This window comes from Chroicocephalus ridibundus, chromosome 2 (assembly GCF_963924245.1).
Source record: "Chroicocephalus ridibundus chromosome 2, bChrRid1.1, whole genome shotgun sequence".
NCBI lineage: Eukaryota > Metazoa > Chordata > Aves > Charadriiformes > Laridae > Chroicocephalus > Chroicocephalus ridibundus.
In genome coordinates this window covers 72,404,449-72,422,919 of record NC_086285.1, presented here as the reverse complement: position 1 = coordinate 72,422,919, position 18,471 = coordinate 72,404,449, and the positions used below count along the sequence as shown (strand labels likewise).

At 42.2% G+C, this 18,471-nt stretch overlaps 1 protein-coding gene across 2 annotated transcripts in view; it reads right to left on the bottom strand.

Moving 5' to 3' along the window:
• The window catches only part of JARID2 (jumonji and AT-rich interaction domain containing 2), a 658,143-nt gene that overhangs the window by 492,810 nt on the left and 146,862 nt on the right, over positions 1-18,471 (bottom strand). For both annotated transcript variants that reach the window (XR_010069928.1, XM_063325853.1), the window contains exon 4: positions 5,135-5,304. Coding sequence is in view for 1 of the 2 variants with exons in the window: in XM_063325853.1 (XP_063181923.1) it covers positions 5,135-5,304 (170 nt within the window). In the remaining variant the exon portion in view is untranslated. The remainder of the gene's footprint in view (positions 1-5,134; positions 5,305-18,471) is intronic.

The following is an 18,471-nucleotide window of genomic DNA, read 5'->3' as shown; positions in this document are numbered from 1 at the left end:
AAAATTGTGAGATTACATTTGCTAAATGCAAATTTATTTTTATTAAACGGTTTGTTCAATTAAGATTCTACACCCCAGAGTTTATTCTTGTGTTTTCAATCCAGTCTAAAATTTTGGTCTCAAACATCAAATGATTTAACAACGAAATTGATAACAAATCTTCCTCCAATATTTTAAAAAAATTATCGTAACGTTTTAGCATTACTTTGGAATTATAAAAACTAACCCAGACTGCAAAGCAGCCCACCTTTTTGGACAGCATCAGCATTTCAACGCTTTGCTTCCAGCCTAGTCAAGCTGCTGTGCTATTTATCGTGCTTACTCTGATCTGGTGAGCATGTCCCCATGGTGGCAACATACTCCCCTTGGAAGGCTGGGACTTCAAGAATGTGACTGATGCAGTCGCCAGCTCTCATAAAGGCCAGTGTACCTATTGACACTGAATTACCCGGCAAGCGTTACTTTCTGCCTTGTTAAAAGCTAATTAATGGTCATTTTCTAATGTGCCCAAAATTAAGAGCTCCCGAGGTTTTCGGGTCTCTCCTGTTGTAAATCCTGTTGGAAAATCTCTGTAGGTATCTATTACCATAGACAATACAATACTTCCTATTGAGACACAAGAGAGAAGACTGGTATCAAAGGGCCCCGAGCCTATCAACTAAACAAGGTGTTTAAACCAAAAAGCCTGTTTAAGAGCAAACTGCAAGAGGACCATGGCATCAAGATTTTTAAGTTACTTAACTTTGGACCAATGTGCTATAGTGATATTTTCTATTTCGGTTTTGCCCAGTTGTAAGAAACCATCATATCGTGAAGTCATTGCAGTACTCAAAGCGAACAGTCACGTGTTTTGCAGAGTAGTTGTTAGAGGAGCCTGAAAACTCCATTTGTGAGATCTCAATTAAACCATCTTTATTTAGGAATCCCTGAAATTCTCTAGCATGTAACTCCCAGAGGCCCGGCTTAATTAGAAAATTGATCATGGGAAAACTTCTTAAAATGTAGGCTCCTAATCATAGCCTTCCTGTTATCACCTTTTGACAAAGATCCATTGCTCAGAGGGAGTTGTTTCTTCATCCCCCTTTAGCCCTGTATTATTCCACTCGCAATGTTTTTAACCTGTAAATAATTATGCAGAGTAAAGGTAACTTAAATGCGCTGTAACAGAAGCTAGCAAGAAAAATTTGATCAGAGGCAGAAAATACAGTAAAAGTGAAAGCCGTTGTACAACTGCACAGAGGTGACACACTTGTATTTACGCACACTGCCGAAAGACTAATTATGCCTCTGGCAAAGGGCATATGGGCTCCTTCAAAGAAGCTATTTAAAGATAAGAACGCTGCAGACAAACACTTCAGAGATATCTGTGCTATTCACTTCCTTCTTGTGTTGGAAATTCTTGGTCAGAATTTAAAAATAAAAAAATTTAAAAATCAAAATAATAGAAAGCAAGGGAATTTTGTCAAGTTTGATCAGTGAGATATATTCCAGGGTGCTCAAATATTCATCAACTGTTACAGCTTTTTCATTCTGCTCCGCTTACCTTTAAAGAAGTAATTGGTACATTGTATTATCAAATCAAGGGTTCAAAACCAAACTAATTAAAAATATGTCTAACGCCCCTAGTATTCTGAATAATGAAACCAAGCAGGCCATCGTGGTTAAATTATCTCCCTTTGAAATTACAGGATGATAAAAAAAAAATTAAAATTAAATAAATAAAAGTGATTTGAAACATTACATTTTCTGAAACATAGGAGAAGGCCAGGTATATGGGACTCCTTTTCCTAAATACGGGACCTAACACACATCAAGGGTCTTTCCTCCACACCATCACATCATAGTACTGCTTCATCACTCACAGAATTCAGCTGCTGCCACTTAAAATAAACCCCCCAGAGTACTGAAGAGTGAACTTCTGCTTGTGGCTGGGATTTTTAGATTTCTCCATTTAAAAATAGAAAATGAAAGTGCACGGTGATATGGTGTTGCAAATTTACACCATGCTTCTGACACTGCCACTGGGTGTGGTGTGACAAGGACAGAGACATGACCAGAGAGATGTTTTCACACTGGTCCTGGAGAAGACTCCTTTGCCAAAGAAAATCTTTGACCATGAATGAGGACTATATCGTCAGAGCATTTTGAAGGACTAGGACCTAAGACAGTCCCAACTCCAAAAAAATAAAAATAATTTAAAAAAAACCAAACCAAACCAAAACACCCAAACCACCAACCACTCCCAAAAAAACCCAACCAAAAACCCTACAAACACACACGCAAACATGGTGATTTACTATCCTGGATCATATCACTACTACGCTTACTACTAAACAACTTTCAAAGTGCTATGCTCTTATTTTCATGTAATTGTGTGTCGCATTTCATTACGAAAGTGCAAACTGCCAGGGCTGGACAGACATTTCTGGACAGAAATCAGAAAAAACACATGTCCCACCATGCAAGCAATTTTGAATCCCTCAACACTTCAATAAATAATAGCACAGAGGTTCAAAACCAAAACAAATCCCTTCCAAAAAAATCACAAGTCTTCCCTATGCAAGGTTTAAGTAAGCTGCAGGCTCTTCCCTCTCCGAGCTCACTGTGTACCATCAGAAGAGCAGGATCAAGCTAAGCCTGCAAGTGTCCTGGAAGGCCACTTAGGGGACCTTTCTGGAGCTGGATGTACCAGCAGGCTGCTACGTGTACTCCCTGCAAGCATATTAAGAGCCACCTTCCACCTCCTTTTCTCCAATGGGCACATCAAGAGACCACCATCTGGAGCTAAACCATCTGAGGGACCAAATGGGCACAAATCTCAGGCAACCAGGGCTTCCTGAAGGACACAGCAGTTCAGACACCGAAGTGAGAACCATGATAATAGCAGTGTCAACAATCCCACTCCCTCTCCTTCCAAGCCACAGCCACCCTCCTGCTCCTCCACAGAAACGCATCCAGGTAGCAGATGTCTAAGAAGATCCTCCCGCCCCTGTTTTTACTATCTTTTTTCAGGCTTTATACAGGGGTGATGGAGCAATAAGCTCGTGGAGGTGCTGAAACAGAGAGCTGACAGCTTCCCCTTTCTGCTTTTCTTCAGCCTGTTTAAGCAGACCAAGAACATGCCGTGTGTGGCACTCAGAGCACATTTTCCCTCGTGGTTTTTGATATAATTGTAATTGGGATCTTGCCGTCTGAACGCACGTGTTGTCTGAAATATATGAGTACTCCTGCATACTGAAGAAATTAGGAATGAATTGCAAGTTCTTAATTGACAGTACAAAACATCAATTATTCTACAGATGAATAACAAAGAAGAAAATTACAGGTGCAAGAGCTAAACAGCCACTGATTTAAAAAAAATAAAAATCAAACCTTCTGAATGAAGCACTGGAATAGGACAAAAGTACCCGTGCTTCCCATTTGCATTGTTAAAGCAGAGTGTTAAGAGACAGTAGGAAATAAAAAAGGAGATAAGTCACTTCTCCACACAGGTTGCCTTTAAGTGCAAGTGCCTTCAAAGCTATAAATAACACACGCTTAGTTAGCAAGCAGTGGAAACAAGTGTGTGAATGCAACCATGTGTGCTCACACACATACACACACACACCCCCCCCACCATCTGAATTTTCCCACCAACAACTGTGGCAGTTGGCCCAGATCACAGCAGTGACATGCTGCCAACAGACTGATCAACCTCACAGCAGACTAAATTAGAAATACATTTCCACAGATTAAATTTCAGAGGACTGTGATGCCACTTTAAACTCCATTAGATTCTGCTCCTCTCAATCCTTTAAACAAACACAAAAGCTAGCAAATCACCCCCCTCCATCCCTTCCACCCACCCGCTTTACCAGAAGTCCCAACAGGATGGAGGCTCCATATTGGACCAGAATCAAGACAGATGTATTAGCAACCAATCTAAAGCTACCACTAGCCTAAAATTTCATAGAAGAGAAGAATAAAAGAAATCAAACCACATTGCATTAAGGTGAGAAAGCCTCAGCAGGAAGCTACGGGTAGTGTTGACTGCCGATGACTACCAGTGTTGCAGGTGCAACGGGGACCTCAGAACTGGAAAGGGGAACTCAAACACAAGCTTTGAAGGATTCAATCCACTAGGTAAGACTTTTGCAGACAAGTCCTATTTGTAACAAATGCACACCCTTTCAGCAGGTAATGGGACAAAACAACAGCAAGAGGCATCCTTCCAGCACATCAAGGACAGAGCAGTGACTAGCTAAGGGGCCAGGGGGGCACCTGCCAAAAGAGAAACATACCACAAGAGCCAATGTGCCACTTGGGAGATTAAACTGAAAGATGCATGTACATGATTTGTACAGTACATGATCTGGGACAAGGGCCATGGAAAGTCTCCAGAAAAATGACCACTCAGGTAAGGTCTCCTCCTTCTTTAGCTTAATCTGGACAGTGAGCTGTATCTCACACTAAGGTCCCCAAGTCTGATATGCGGGCTCACAGACACACACCAGGGATGCCAGGCACACAACATATTGCTCCAGCCAGGCTCAGGCACCTGTTACTGGAAGACAATTCGGGTACCTCGCCGTACAACTTCAGACGCCTCGTCTGCACTTGGGCCGCAGAATCGAGGAGCTCACCTGTTTTAATTATTACCACGGGAAGAATCCAGATCCTGGGCAGCTAAGAACAACAGGCAACCCCTCCACCAGTTGTCAGATGAAAAGCCTCATCCAGGTTGAACAATGAAGGACAAGTGAGTAGGTAGACAAGGGGAATTTCCAACCAGATTTCTCCTCTTGCAGGAACAAGTACTTAGGTAAGTTAAGCACTTCTTCAGTTTATAGTCAGACAAAACAAAGGAGGATGGGGAAGACTTAAGAGAGCTAGAAAAAAAACCCATTCAAGGATAACAGAGTGCTAAGCATAAAAGAGATTTCCTTTTGCACTATTACCGGCATCATTTTATGGCCTTTACAACCATGAACTCAAATGCTCTTGCTGCAGATATGGTCAAATTGCTGGGAGCTGAAATGCACACAATATATTCAAGTGTAGCACCAGTACATTTGTCTAGCTGCTACTCGGTGTGTGGTGCTACGGCTTGTTCTTGAAATGAGACTGTCCCCCTAGGCCGCTGCAGGACTCCTACCTCGAAGACAGAGGAAAGTGAGAAAATCTTCTGTCTTGGGCTTCCTTTTGGAGAGGTCAGAAATCTGAGTAGCGGGAGGGGGTAACAACGGCTCCACTATCTTTATTGGAGTTGTGCTGGGACTGTTTGGCTGGGACTGAGCAAACTTCCTTTGTGCTTGCAGCCTTGGCCTGTGGAAACAAGAGCATATCAGAAGCACGTTAGGCAGAACTTGCAGGAGAGATGTCAGAACATAAAAATTCACTGTTTTAAAAAAAAAAAAAAAAAAAGAGAGAGAGAGACAGATATCCAATTCCGTCTCCCACCAATAACATATCCCTACCTGGGTCAATTGCGAAGGCAGTATTTTATTTGCTTTACCCTTTGGTAACTTCTGCAACAATTTGGAAAACCAGAAAGAGAACATCTTGACTATAAAATCTGTGACTACTTGTTTCATATGTTCCGAGTATTTTCTTGCACATCATACAATTACAGTTTACTATTCACTTATTTGGAAACTAAATCTCTATTTTGCACCATGAAAATGTCTTCTTTTTTTTTTTTTTAAGTGTTAGCATTCTTTGCTTCTTGTTTTTAATTAATTTACAAATTAGGTTTATTATAGCCCCAATAAAGTTAAAATGTATTCCAATCTGCTAGAATCTTATTTACATGGTAATATATATATTAATAGATAAGGTATCTATGTTAGTTCCCAGTTCTACAAAAACAAATCAAAACCTTTAAGGAAAAATATTTTTGACAGGGAAGATATTAGGTAAAAGCCATTAGATTTTTGTTCCCTTGGCCACAGCCTAGAAGACAGTAAGCAAGGACATCTGGGGGTGGGGTTAAGTAGTATTTGTGACAAATTTTAAAGAATGCAGGACATGCATGGAGTGAATTTGTCACAGTCCTGGTACTGGGCTATGGACTGACACTCTCTGATAAGTTTTAGAGAGTGCCTGGGTACGGCTGAAGGAAATGAACGGATGCAGCTGGTTTTGGCAGTCAGGCTGCAAATTATTTCAAGCCTATCTGAAGGCTCTGATTAACTGCTAGGTGGCAATGAATATGATTTTCTTTAATATGTCTAGAATGCAAATTGGTATTAGGGAAAGCGCTTTGGGGCAGGACAGATACCCGGAGGGGGTCTCGCTGGGAACCTGACTCTGCTCAGCGTTTAAGAACATGCTAATTTCTCACTTAAGCAACTGGGATTCTAATTATGATCTTTATTATAGCTTCAAAAAGGAGAGAAGCTACTGAAAGAACTTAAAATCTCATTGAGAAAGGATGCAATTTTATGTCATTTTCTTCCCTAATAGCAGAGTATTTACATAATGTCAAACTGAAACATGAATCAATAACACTGAAGGAAAAGCCGGGTCTTGTCACTCCACAGCAGGCTTGACTGTTATGACTTAAGGAAAGCACCGTTATCATTCAGTGCGGATGAAACAGGTAATTGGCAAACCTTTTTCATGGATATTAAACTTAAATAGTTGGGTAACAAGAGGTTTGTTACTGTATTTTAAATTTTCACAATTTTGTGACTAAAATAGAAAAAAAAAATATTTTTTTTTAAATCCCAGCAGTGTTTGTATACGTATATACATGTGTCCTAATGACAACAGAGAACAAAAGTAGCATCAGCCATTTTCTCCCTAAATTCCGCATAAAATTGTCCATGACCTCACCATCCAACTCCTACCCCCCCAAAACAACAAAAAACCACCAGCTATTCTTACTGCTTATTTTCATTTCCTTAATGGCAAATATAGCATGGTGTTTATAATTATATTTTTTTTATCACAGTGCTTATAATTCCTGAACTGGAACTAAAAGATGATTGAACATATATGTTTCCTCATATCTATGAACAATTATCTTTCCAGAATGAATATGTTGTATAGATCTGCCTGTATGCCCCCAAAATGACTCAGATTGCCTTGCAAAGCTCTGTTCCTTCAAGCAGGGGACTCCCACACAGGATGAATGGGATTTTAATTTCAACCAACTACATTTCTATCACCAAAACCACACATTCAGCCAGAGAAAAATGCTTGTGTTGGCTTCTGTTCTGCACAAAACGTACGCTCTCTCGCCACAAACCAGATTATAAAGGCTAGCAAGCAACCCTGCCTGCTGCTCTCATCTGCACAGCGATTTTTCTCCATCAATGTGCTTCCTCAGCTTGGCTGTTAAGAACATACACTATCCATTCATCACATCTCTGAAACTACCTACTCAAACCTCATGTGATCAAAGATAAGCAACAAGGAGGACTCCACAACTACCACTACTCCAAAAAGTAAAGGTTAAGCCTGTTTCATGGTTCAAAATTAACCCTTTGCAGCAAGGATCAGCCAAGGCTGTTTGCTGCATCCCTATTATCGGTCCCTAGAACATTGAAAGAGGATTAGGGAATGACTTAAAGTTCAGCATAGACATGAAATGAATTAGTGAATTGAAAGTACTTTTGGTTAGGTCTGCCTTTGAAAATACACTCTCTGCTAGCTGTCCTTTCCCAATACAAACAATTCCCTGCTCATTTTGCTTGCCTGCTTCCTGCACGGCGCACGGCCTGGCCTGGCAGCATCACCGGCTCCTCACTGCCCATCATGCTCCTGCAGAGACCTTTATTTCAGTGAGGACAGTGAAAATGCCAGGTCTTCCCTCCACCCAGTTTCAGGCTACAAACCTGGGGAGGCTGCGGAGACTTCTTGCTGTATGGTCAGATGTATCTGAGATGCTTCTCCTCTCGCATCTCTGTTGGTGTTTGCTGTACTTCCTCTGCTTGGTTTGAGCTCACCAGCGCCACAAGAACAGGCCTGCTCCTTATGAAATACCCATTTTTTATTAAAACCCTGAGCAGTTACAGGTGTAAGCATCATCAGTTCTATTTATGAACACCAGTAAACGAAGGCACCCTTTTGTAACTGCAGCATCCTTTAGGTTTCTGCAACAACTACTATTCTTTGCATAGATAGGCATATGCTCCACAGGCTTCTACTTCAATGCCTGAGGGTGCACAGAGCAAGCCAAGAGCAAGAAAGGATGAGACATGGAGGTTAGGACAGAAAAGCCAAGCTTTTAAGCAGCCTTAGCTCCAGGTCTCTGTCAAGGTGACCAGTTTCAAAGGTGGGCCGGAAAAGGAAAAACATATACCTTTCAAAACACGGGCAATAACTTAAAACTGTTTCCTTGTGAAGGAGTGTATGCATCTTAATAACCTCATATGTCCCCATGAAAACCTCTAGAAGCATAAAACCAATTATTTCGGGTATGGTTTCACATTACACTTAATCCAATATAAGTGTGAAGCTGCTGCCAAAAAAGGAGGTTGCATCAGATCAAGCATAGCAGCCCATTGTACTCACTTACGCAGCACTTCTGAGCAAGGCAGAACAGGTAAGGAAGTGATAAAAGTGCTCAGAAAGGCATTTTGTGTGTCATAAACACGTAACACCACCAGTGTGGCTTTGCTCTTTGCTTGTTATTGCAACGATTTCTGCTGGAATGACCTATTTAGCATGCATTTGGCAACAGAAGGCAAATTGGCACGAGTGGTAAAAAGAACAACAAAAATCCTGTTTGCGTCCTCAAAATAAACTGCTCGCTCTGTCCTCATTGAAAGGGTATACACTATGTAAGACTTGCAAATACGCAAACAGAAAAAACTTCGCAAGAAGGAAAAGGATGAGGGAAGAACCCAAAATAATACCACATCTAAACATCATGCAAACACCCAACAGCAGCCAGAAATATCCAGACTATTTAAAAATAAATAGTAATTCCCCTCCTCTCAACAGAATGTTATTTTCCTTCTACTGCTTTTGAGAGACTTTAAACACCTACATATTACATGAAGTCCAAAAAAAGCCTCAGCCTAAGGAAGCCTCACCTCCTTTTGGTACACTTCTCTTCCACTGAACTGACTGTTTAGGTCCAAGACAGCGAATTACAGCCAAAGACTAAAACTCCACTACAAAAATATCCCGGGTATACAAACTCAGACTAGGCTGGAAAACATTTCTTTCCAAGGCAAAATACACTTTTTGAAGCTTTTCTAAACAGGAATTTATTTTTAGTTGAATATTTTAAGCAAATTGCATTCTTTAGAATCAAAACACTACAGTTTGTGTTAGCGAAAAATACTTCAGAAATGTCTGTTAAAATAGAATATCCTAGTACCGTTCCTTCAGCTTGTAGAAAAGGACACGTTTAGGAAGAAAACACCTACTACATAAAGGCAGCCTTTTCTTTGCAAAGCAAAGCTCAGGTTAGTAATACCAGTCTGTGTTAAAATTTAGTAAACATCAATACTCTAGATAACGGGGCACACTGTGTTAGCTACAAACCAAGTATTAAATTATCAGTATGCGAGATTTAGTTGTACACTGGTACAAAAATCTGACTATTTTCAGTTTATTATTCCATAACTCCTAAGTGAAAGCAAAGCATAAGTACTATAAAAAGTACACAAAGTACAATATGGACAACTGAATTTATAATATGTATGTATTCATAGTAATAATCTATTTATAATTAATTCCAGGGTTGAGAGGCTGTCCTAAGCATCTCAACTGGGAAGCGATTTACAAAACAAACTGTTTTTCAAACATTCTCTAATCCCCAGCAACCTGCAGGTTTTCACAAAACTTCCTGCTCGTTACATACTAGAATATTTGCTTGCTGTTTGGTCTCACCACCTTTCACTTACTCCTTGAACTTCACTTTTGGTTCGTTGTTTCCTGCTTCTCTGTTGCCTGATGTTTGTCGTTCTGTTTTATAATGGCACCACTAGGGTTAGATTTCCAAACTCTATAGGAAACAGTAGCTTAAGTAGCTGTTCGAGTGTCACCGTTTTGTGACTAATTACCATTTCCCTTTGCAATGCAGTGTGTTTTTCACTTTCTGAGCTGCTAGCAAGAGGCCTGCAAGCTAAAGTGAAGGAATCTACGCCTCTGACTTTTTAAGAGCAGCGTTGGTATTTGGTTACTTTGCTTTTGTCACTTCTCCTCCTAAGAAACTGCAACGTATTTGTAGATAGTTATTTTTAACACATTAAAATCACTAACTAGCGGCAATGAGCTGGTATTAATCTTCACCAAACACTGTGCAGATAGTTAGGAATAGGGACCCGCTTACTGCCTGATCTAAGGCCAGCTGTTGAGGAGTCATCCTCTACCAAAGTACATCTTTAAATGAGAGGAGTTTGGGTTTCTTCTTATTGCTCACTTAGGCTTTGCAGTTCCCAGATCTCTTTCAGTATTACATCTCTCAATCTGAGTAGCAAAAATTCAGTGCACCATATATTTCCTTTTATCCATTCGGGGCTTTGTCCTCGCACAGCTAAAGCTGAGCTAAGTTCTGTGGGACCTTTCCCATACCACTGTCTCAGCCTGACCATCCCACACAGCTACACACGGTCACAGTTGAGCATTACGGCTGTCCTTCCATCAGCCACTAGCACCCGTCACATGGAGGGCTCTGGCACGGACAGGCGCTCTACCTCACCAATTTTTGCCTTTGTGCTGATCACTCTGTGCTAGTATCATTCTAGTTTCCCCTCTGCTGTGTACCCGGGTTATTTATTTCCTAACTATGACACTTTGCTGGCTTGGTGAAACAGTTATCTCTGTTTTACTTCTCCCTACCTCGACCTGGATCAGGTCCGAAGCGCACCATCTTTTGTTCCCATCAGAGCCAACATACAATTTACACTTTTGGTTTAATCGCACTATATAACATGACACTCGGTCTAGCACACAATATGCCTGTATGTAAAGATGAGTTTGTGTGTGCAGCTTCGTTTATTAAGGTAAACGTATCTGAAAGTGATAGGCTGTAGATATGTTTTGCCCTCATTAAAAAAAAAAAAAAAGAAAGTAATTTAGGCTTTAATAGCCAGGCATCTGCTGCAGATCAGATGATTATCAAGTGTGTAATTTCCAGCTCAAACAAAATCAACCATGTGACAGGCACTTCCAGGCAAGCCCAAAGTGAGCATGCAAAATTCGGTGCTGGAGGTATCATTCTTCACAGGACAATCGGGAAATCCTTATTGCCATTGCATGTGCCAGCGGAAAGCACAGCTAAGCTATATTTTACCCTTTCACTGCTGAGAACAAGTCCAAGGCCTTCAATCCCAATAGTAACCTTCTAGAGGATCACCAGTTCATGAGAACAGGTCTCGAGAATTCAAACCAACAAGTCTACCAACACTGCCAAAACTTTAATTTAACAATTTTTTTCCCCCAACTGTGAGGATAAACGTTACTTGGATAAGCAAAAAAACAGGGGGGAGAAACTTGCCCTCAGACCACTAGGAGGTCTTGTTGGCTCTCACTGGAGCACGCATGAGTGTGAGCGTTAGCTCTGGTGGCACTAGGCAGCGTTTCTATCTGTATGAATTCACGTACCACTGCAACCACTATGTCCCAACTTACAACATCAGGTGAATAAATGACACCACACCAAGTGCAGAAAAGAGGCATACAAAAGAGTCCTGTGAACTGCATTTCTTCTTCCACATCCCCTTACGCTTCTGGGGTACTATTTTCTGCCTGTATCAGTGGTATCTGTTGCCCATTTTAACAACATGTCGGCTTGGTTGCTACTGCCGTTTGTAGTAGAGGAAATTGAGATTCAATCATCATCTGTGTCTCCACACCTGTTTGTACCAGGAAGGAACTAGAGGGTGAGAGACCTGATCGCTCCCATCCATGCAAACACCATGTGCAGGTAACCAGTGCAACGCTTGTGGTCACTCTAAGACACGACTCCTTCAAAACGATTTGCAAAATCAGGTAATCAAGCCACAGCCCAGACCTGTATTACTAGGTAAGAGTATAATTCTTAATCCTGTCTGGTTAGAAGAATCTGGGTTAATTTTCAGTAAATAAAACATTCCAGTAAGGTTGAATACAACACTTTTCTGAAGTTATTTTTACTGAGCCCTTTATTCACTCAATCTTTAGCTTCTGTGGTCCAAAAACTGAAAATTGGGCCTAAATTAATAACTTACTTTTAAACTAGCCTTAGATTCTCAAATGAACAAATCAAAGTAAAATACTAAGCCCATCTCCATTCACTCCTTGATCGTCGAGCCTAACAGGGCATGTTTCCATAAATAACACTTCTTGCTCTAAAACTTTTAGCTACAATGAATGGATGCACGTGTTCCTTTGGTGTTTTGGTCGTGGGGTTTGTTTTGTTTGTATTTATTTTAAATGGGAAACAGTTGGTTTCTGGAGAACCTCCTCTCTTGCAACAATGGAAAGGTGCTTGGGAATGACATTTAATGAATGATAATTGAGCTAACCCATATGCTTAATGACTAGTTCAAAGTACAGCTGGCAACTTAAACTTGTTTGCTAAAAGCTGCTCAAATTATCATTAATTCCGGAATCACCTATTTTTCCTGACAATGCTCACTGATCACAAGAAGGTATTTGCAGTCATTGAAACCGCCTTACTTCATGCAGCTCGGCAGAGATACCCACTAAGTGAAATAGCTGGCTGTTAAAACAATGTACAAGACAGCCTTGGGCAAAGTGGGGGTTCTTAAAATCTGCTAGACACTGTTTACCACCCCCCACCATGTTAACTGTGGAGGAACTGGACAACTCCAGCCACCATGTATTGAGCCTCACACATAGTCCATCTCACATATACGAGCAGACACAATGACATGGATGCAGACCTTGCCAGCTAGACTGAGGACTATAGCAGATGGCATTGAAGAATTTGTGGAAAACTAATGCTGCATTCAGATTCCAGCTATGGATCCAGGCAGTTCAGGTGGTCTAAATAACTTTGAAAGGGATACATCACACTGGGTACTAAATGCCCTGGGTTTTTGTCCTGAAACATCCATGGTGGCCAGGGAATTTTGACGCTACCCTGATATTCCCAGTGTGAACCTGAGTCCCCTCCATAGACCTCAGGATACACAGAACCAAAAAGGAACAAAGAACAACCCAGAAAAACAAAAGTGTAATTAGTCACGCCTGCAGCCCTTCTCCAGGAACATGTGTCTCCTCTCATCCTACTGCTACAACTGGTTTTAGCTGAACCTGATGAGGAACAGTCAATGCTTATCGTATGCAATTTGCGTTACTGCAGTGCTGTACACAGCGTCGCAAGTTTTCTTGTCATGTTCAGACCAAAACAGGACCTTGAGTTACCAAGGCGCAACTCCAGTACAATACAATCACAAAGCCACACATCTACCTTCAGGCATCTCAACGATGGGATGCTTCCAGCCCAGCCTTCAGCAGCTGTAGAAAAGGTGATTTAGATTTAAGTACATTAATTACCACCAAATAGTCAAACACTTCCACACATCCCATGTGCTGGTGGCTGTGGCAAGCCCAGGAGGGTTTATCAGCTGCTGCCCAGGGAGAAGGAGCAGTAGTACCATGACCAAATGAGGATATGGCAGCTGAACGAAGCTCCCAAGAAGCTGTTTTCCCACAGTACCTGCCTTTGTTTTCTGATCACACTATAGTGACTGTCCTGTGGACTGTCCATAAATCCAAGTCCAAAGGCTTATTCATCTATAAATGTAGGATCAGGACAATCTATTTCAGCAAGACAATGGCTCTTTTAAATCCACTTTCTCTAGGGTTGTCCCACCTGAAATCGGACAGGATTTTTTTCTCTTCTATACAGGCATGTGGTGAGCTGTACATGGCAATAGATGGCAGAAGAGATCCTTCTGAATACTAGAAACAGGTGGTGCCACCCTTTCTTTGTCCTGCAATGGTTCTTAAAAATTCCCATTTTGGAGTAGCTTCATGGGAATCTAACAACAATGCTGCAGAGACTTCACTGTGGGTCCTACATTGCTCCTCCCAAGGTCCTGGTTATTACTGACACCTTCACCACCACAGCCAACAGAATTCAATTAGGTGAGCTCAGATATGCTTGCACAAGCTACAAACGTGCACAGTAATGCAAAAGCGTCCCCACCGAGAAGAGACAAGAAACAGGAATGTATGGCAGCAGTCCATTTTGGAGGGGACCGTGTCCTGGATACATGTCTCTCCTTGCTGTTCATCAGGCTACGCATGCTGCAGAGATCGCTCCCTAGAGACAGCTTATGATACTAGAAAAGACAGGCAAGTTGACTCTAGGGGGCTACGGTACAGTGGGAGTCACCGCATTAGTGCAGATCAGTATTGAGTGCCATTTGATGAGCACTTATTTTGGCAGTGCTAGTCAGCCTCAACGCCTTCTGATTCCTCCCCATGCTCCCTCCTGTGCAGTTTGCTTCTGCTCCTGCACCATGCTCTGGAGTCATTCTTCTTCTGCAGCGTTTCTCATCTACATCTGCTACTTGGTTCTCTTCACCAGGGTGCCTTGCAAGCTGCTTACCAAGCACAGCTAAGCATGGATACTTACAGAAGCGCTCGGCAAAGGAGACTTGGGTTACCAGTCCCCACCTCCATCCAGAAACAGGCGCTTCCCCTCTTTTCTGGTAGTGTGACCCAGGACAACTACTTCTTAGCTTAAGCCAAACCCACCACCCCACACCAGCAAGTTCTACAGGAAGCACATCACCAAGGAGTGACTTTAGGCTAGGCCTGCCATTTTATGCCATGCTGCTGCACCAATAAGAGCATTACCACATGCCAGAACATTAAAATGCAAAACCAGGGCAGCAGAAAAAAAAAAAAGAACTCTTTCACATTTGCTTGCTTTTTAATAATCATTAGCAGATGTCTGAGCAAGTAATTATGTCCAGACAAACTCTTCTTCGAGACCACAAAAATACAATTTTTTTTTCACCTTAAATCCTGTTCCGTGTGCTGAAGGTAAACAAGGTGAACTCCACACTAACAAACACCTTCCACGCTGGAAGAAAGATGTAATTTCCAGTTCACTTGCACGGTCTCCACCTACTGGCAAAAAACTGCAAAGTCCAGCTGCCTGGACTCTGCAGGTGGGAGCGCAATCCTCCTGTTTTTCTGATATTCAGTAAAGCCAGCGTGGGGAAGCCTAGGGGCACAAAATGGTCTGCCCTTTCACTTCACCCACTCTGCAATGCGATCCTTCTGTCTGTGCTGTATTGCATGTAACAGGGACCTTGTTATCTACCACAGATACTTTTTCCAAAAGCTTTCTAGGCCCTACAAAAAGATTTCCAACCCTATGGAAGAGAGCCTACAAAACATGAAAACCTGCCCATTTTCATAAAACTTGAGCATTTCCCCCCTATTTAATTACACAGAAGTCAAAGCTGCTTTTAGCACAACACACCAAGCAACTTCGATATTCTTCTAGTAGCATTTTCAGCGTTCTTAGACATCGGAGGGACATCTGCAAAAACCTGTTTGCTTCCCAGTTCCCAACCAGGAGACATTAAACAAAAGCAGCACGGTTCAGATGACAGAGCTTCCCACTTCCTTACTCGTGTGATGCCCTCCGGCACTACCCGAAACCCGGTTCCTGATAAATTCAGTGCTGTTCTTTGTTCCGTGTTCCTCTTCAAAACAGTTGCAGATTCAGACTGAATGGTGAATGATATGCCAAATAATACCAAACATATCAACAGCTCCCTCCCTAGTAACCTGACCAACTGCTAAAACTCAAGAGGATGCAAGATCAAAGCTGTGTGACTGAAGGAAAACTCTCTTTTCCCTTTGAGCAGCCTGTTGCAATTGTACTTATTTAAAAAAAAAAAGTTATTTTACAGATCATTTCATTCTTGTTTTCCAATCTCAGAAAAACATGTGTACCTCAACTCTTGCAATCTTTCACCTTCGCCCTAAAAGCGACTTACACTAGCCAGAAAGCCAGAGATTACTTCTGGCAGAGATGTCAGAACTAACAGTGTATGGATCATTTTAGCCATCATCTGAGTGGCTGAAAAACTTCCTGTTCAATTAAGTCCTCCATTAATCCCTACCATTTGAATAAAATTTTCCATCTGCTGCCAGGAAGTGATAGAAGTCACACGGTCAGTAGGTTGTGGGCATTTTAACCTCTTGCAGAGGTTGCAGCTTGCAATTTAACCCCCCCTGAAACCAGATATCTGCACTTCCCATGGGGCTGGCCTTTCGAAGGCTCCTCTACCATCTGGCTATTACCTAGGCCGCAACATTTCTCTTGTTAAATTAGATGCACAGTGAGGGGAAAAAAAAAAAATTAAAGAAAAAGACACAAAACATCCTGTATCCTATATCTCCTGCAGCAAAGTGATCACTTTTGCATAAAACACCCATCAACCACATTCACCACGTTGCCAACGAAAATTACTACACACAAATGGGGGGGGGGGGGGGACGACACACGACGGGGGGACGGAGAATAAAATAAACATCACTATATTCCATGATGCTAAACTTGTACTATCCTTATGTAATTCTGAAGATAAAAGAAACTTTAGCAGGTCCCATCTGCCCTTCTTGCTCTCTTCTCTTTTCCTACACCATTGTAGTTTTTTGCATTAAGTTTCTCTTGGGAGCAAACCATGACCCTCTCCAGGCTTCCTCCCCAGGAGTCACACAGCTCATTCTTGCAAGTCAATCAGGGAGACGCAGTCAATTGTCCCACTAACTCTGTTCATGGCTTCTTTCAAGCCATGCCACATTCTGCTACCAGTCAAACTGGCCTGAAAAGGAAAGGGGCCATTCACCCCGCACCTCTTCTTTGAGGGATGCTAAATCCTATGAGAGGGGGCTGGCTGGCCTGCCAGAGCACGCCGTCTTTCGCTTCCTCCTGAATGCCAGATAAAGTACTCAGGAACTAATGATATGGATGGAAACTATGGTAACAATTCCTGTGCCACCACAATCTATAGCCTTCCCCACAGACACTCTTTCTTTACCTGCAGTAGTAAGTATTCAATACTCTTGCTTCTTGCCCCATGTGTCACACCCCCCCTGCCCTAGGAGACTAGTAAAAAGATAATGTGCTTATCGAACTCATGTCAGTACCAGGTAACCATAGTAAAAACACACACACAAACTGTACATATACACCACAGATTTGTCTGTGAAGTGACAAAAATACAGTCCCTCTGAAAAGACTTTGTTCACGGAAGACTGAGATTTATCAATGCTTCATCTTCCCTAGCACCCTCCTTACTTCTTACTCTTAGGACATGGTAGTACGTGGAACGTGAGCAGCAGGATGCCTGACATTTGATGGTACAACCCAGACAAACTAAGAGCTTGCTGATGGTGGAAGGGAAAAGTCACATTCCTTCTAGTCCTGCATCCCGTTGTGGACTGGCACCAGGAAGGGATGGGAACTCACTGTCCAGGCAGGAGCTGGGCAAAGGGAGTGGGACCATACTTTTCTGGAGTAGCAAACCACTGCACTGCCTCACCTCTATCTTTCCACCCTAAATGAGGGGCTCAGTTTGGTTTAAATTGATATCAGCAAGGGCTGCTGCAGAAAAAAGGTATGGTATATGCTCTTTCCTTCATCTCCAGACACATGTTCCTGCTCATGCCAGCACTAGAGCTCCTGAGACCCCATAATCAGCTGGCTGAGGAAGTCAATCTAGCTGAAAATTAATTTATAGGTTGATTTTTTTTTCTTTGTCGGGTTAGGTTTCATAAGCACAGAAGCACTGGTGTTGGCACAAAAGAGGTGGCAAGAACTCACAGGAGGGAAGGACTGCCTTCTCCAGTAGCAGTTTGCATTAAGATCACCCTAAACTGACTTAGAAACACATTAGTTATTGAACTGTAAAATTTGAATGGAAAATGTGCCTGGCAGCATTGCCAGCGTAGTCCCCTTTGCTGTCAACCCTTTTGCAACAAGGAGCCTGGTCTCCATGAAGATTTTGCAGCAAGGAAGACAAATTTGGGTGGTTTGTTTTTTTTTCACACGATAACCTTGGGGGTTTTAGGGTTTCTTTTCTTTTCTTTTTTTGAAGCAATGACAAGGTCTGACCTCCTGCATTTCTGCCCCCATGAGCAGATCACTCGCCACTCTTCCCTGTACCATCAAGCAAAGCGCCAGCTTACGAAATATTTAAAAATAGGAAAGAGGATGGCAACGCTGCGTGAAAGCTGGACACTTGCTGATCTAGGTCCCCCATGGACAAAGCATCCTGCTTGGTGATGGCTGGCACACTGGCTCGCAGTGGGCTCATCTGGAAGTGTCCTTGAGGTGTGGCTGCCCTGTCCTGGTCTGCCACTGATCAGCTGTGTCCAGCCAGCACCTCCTGCTAATGCCCAGCCTGACGGGAAGACCTGATAGGTGAAGGAATGGCCCTGAGAGCAGACACTTGTAATTTCCAGGAACACATGCTTGCGACAACCTTAGGGTCACATTCAGTAGATGTCTCTATAAGTCTAAACACACTCTGATACTTAATTAATTTCATA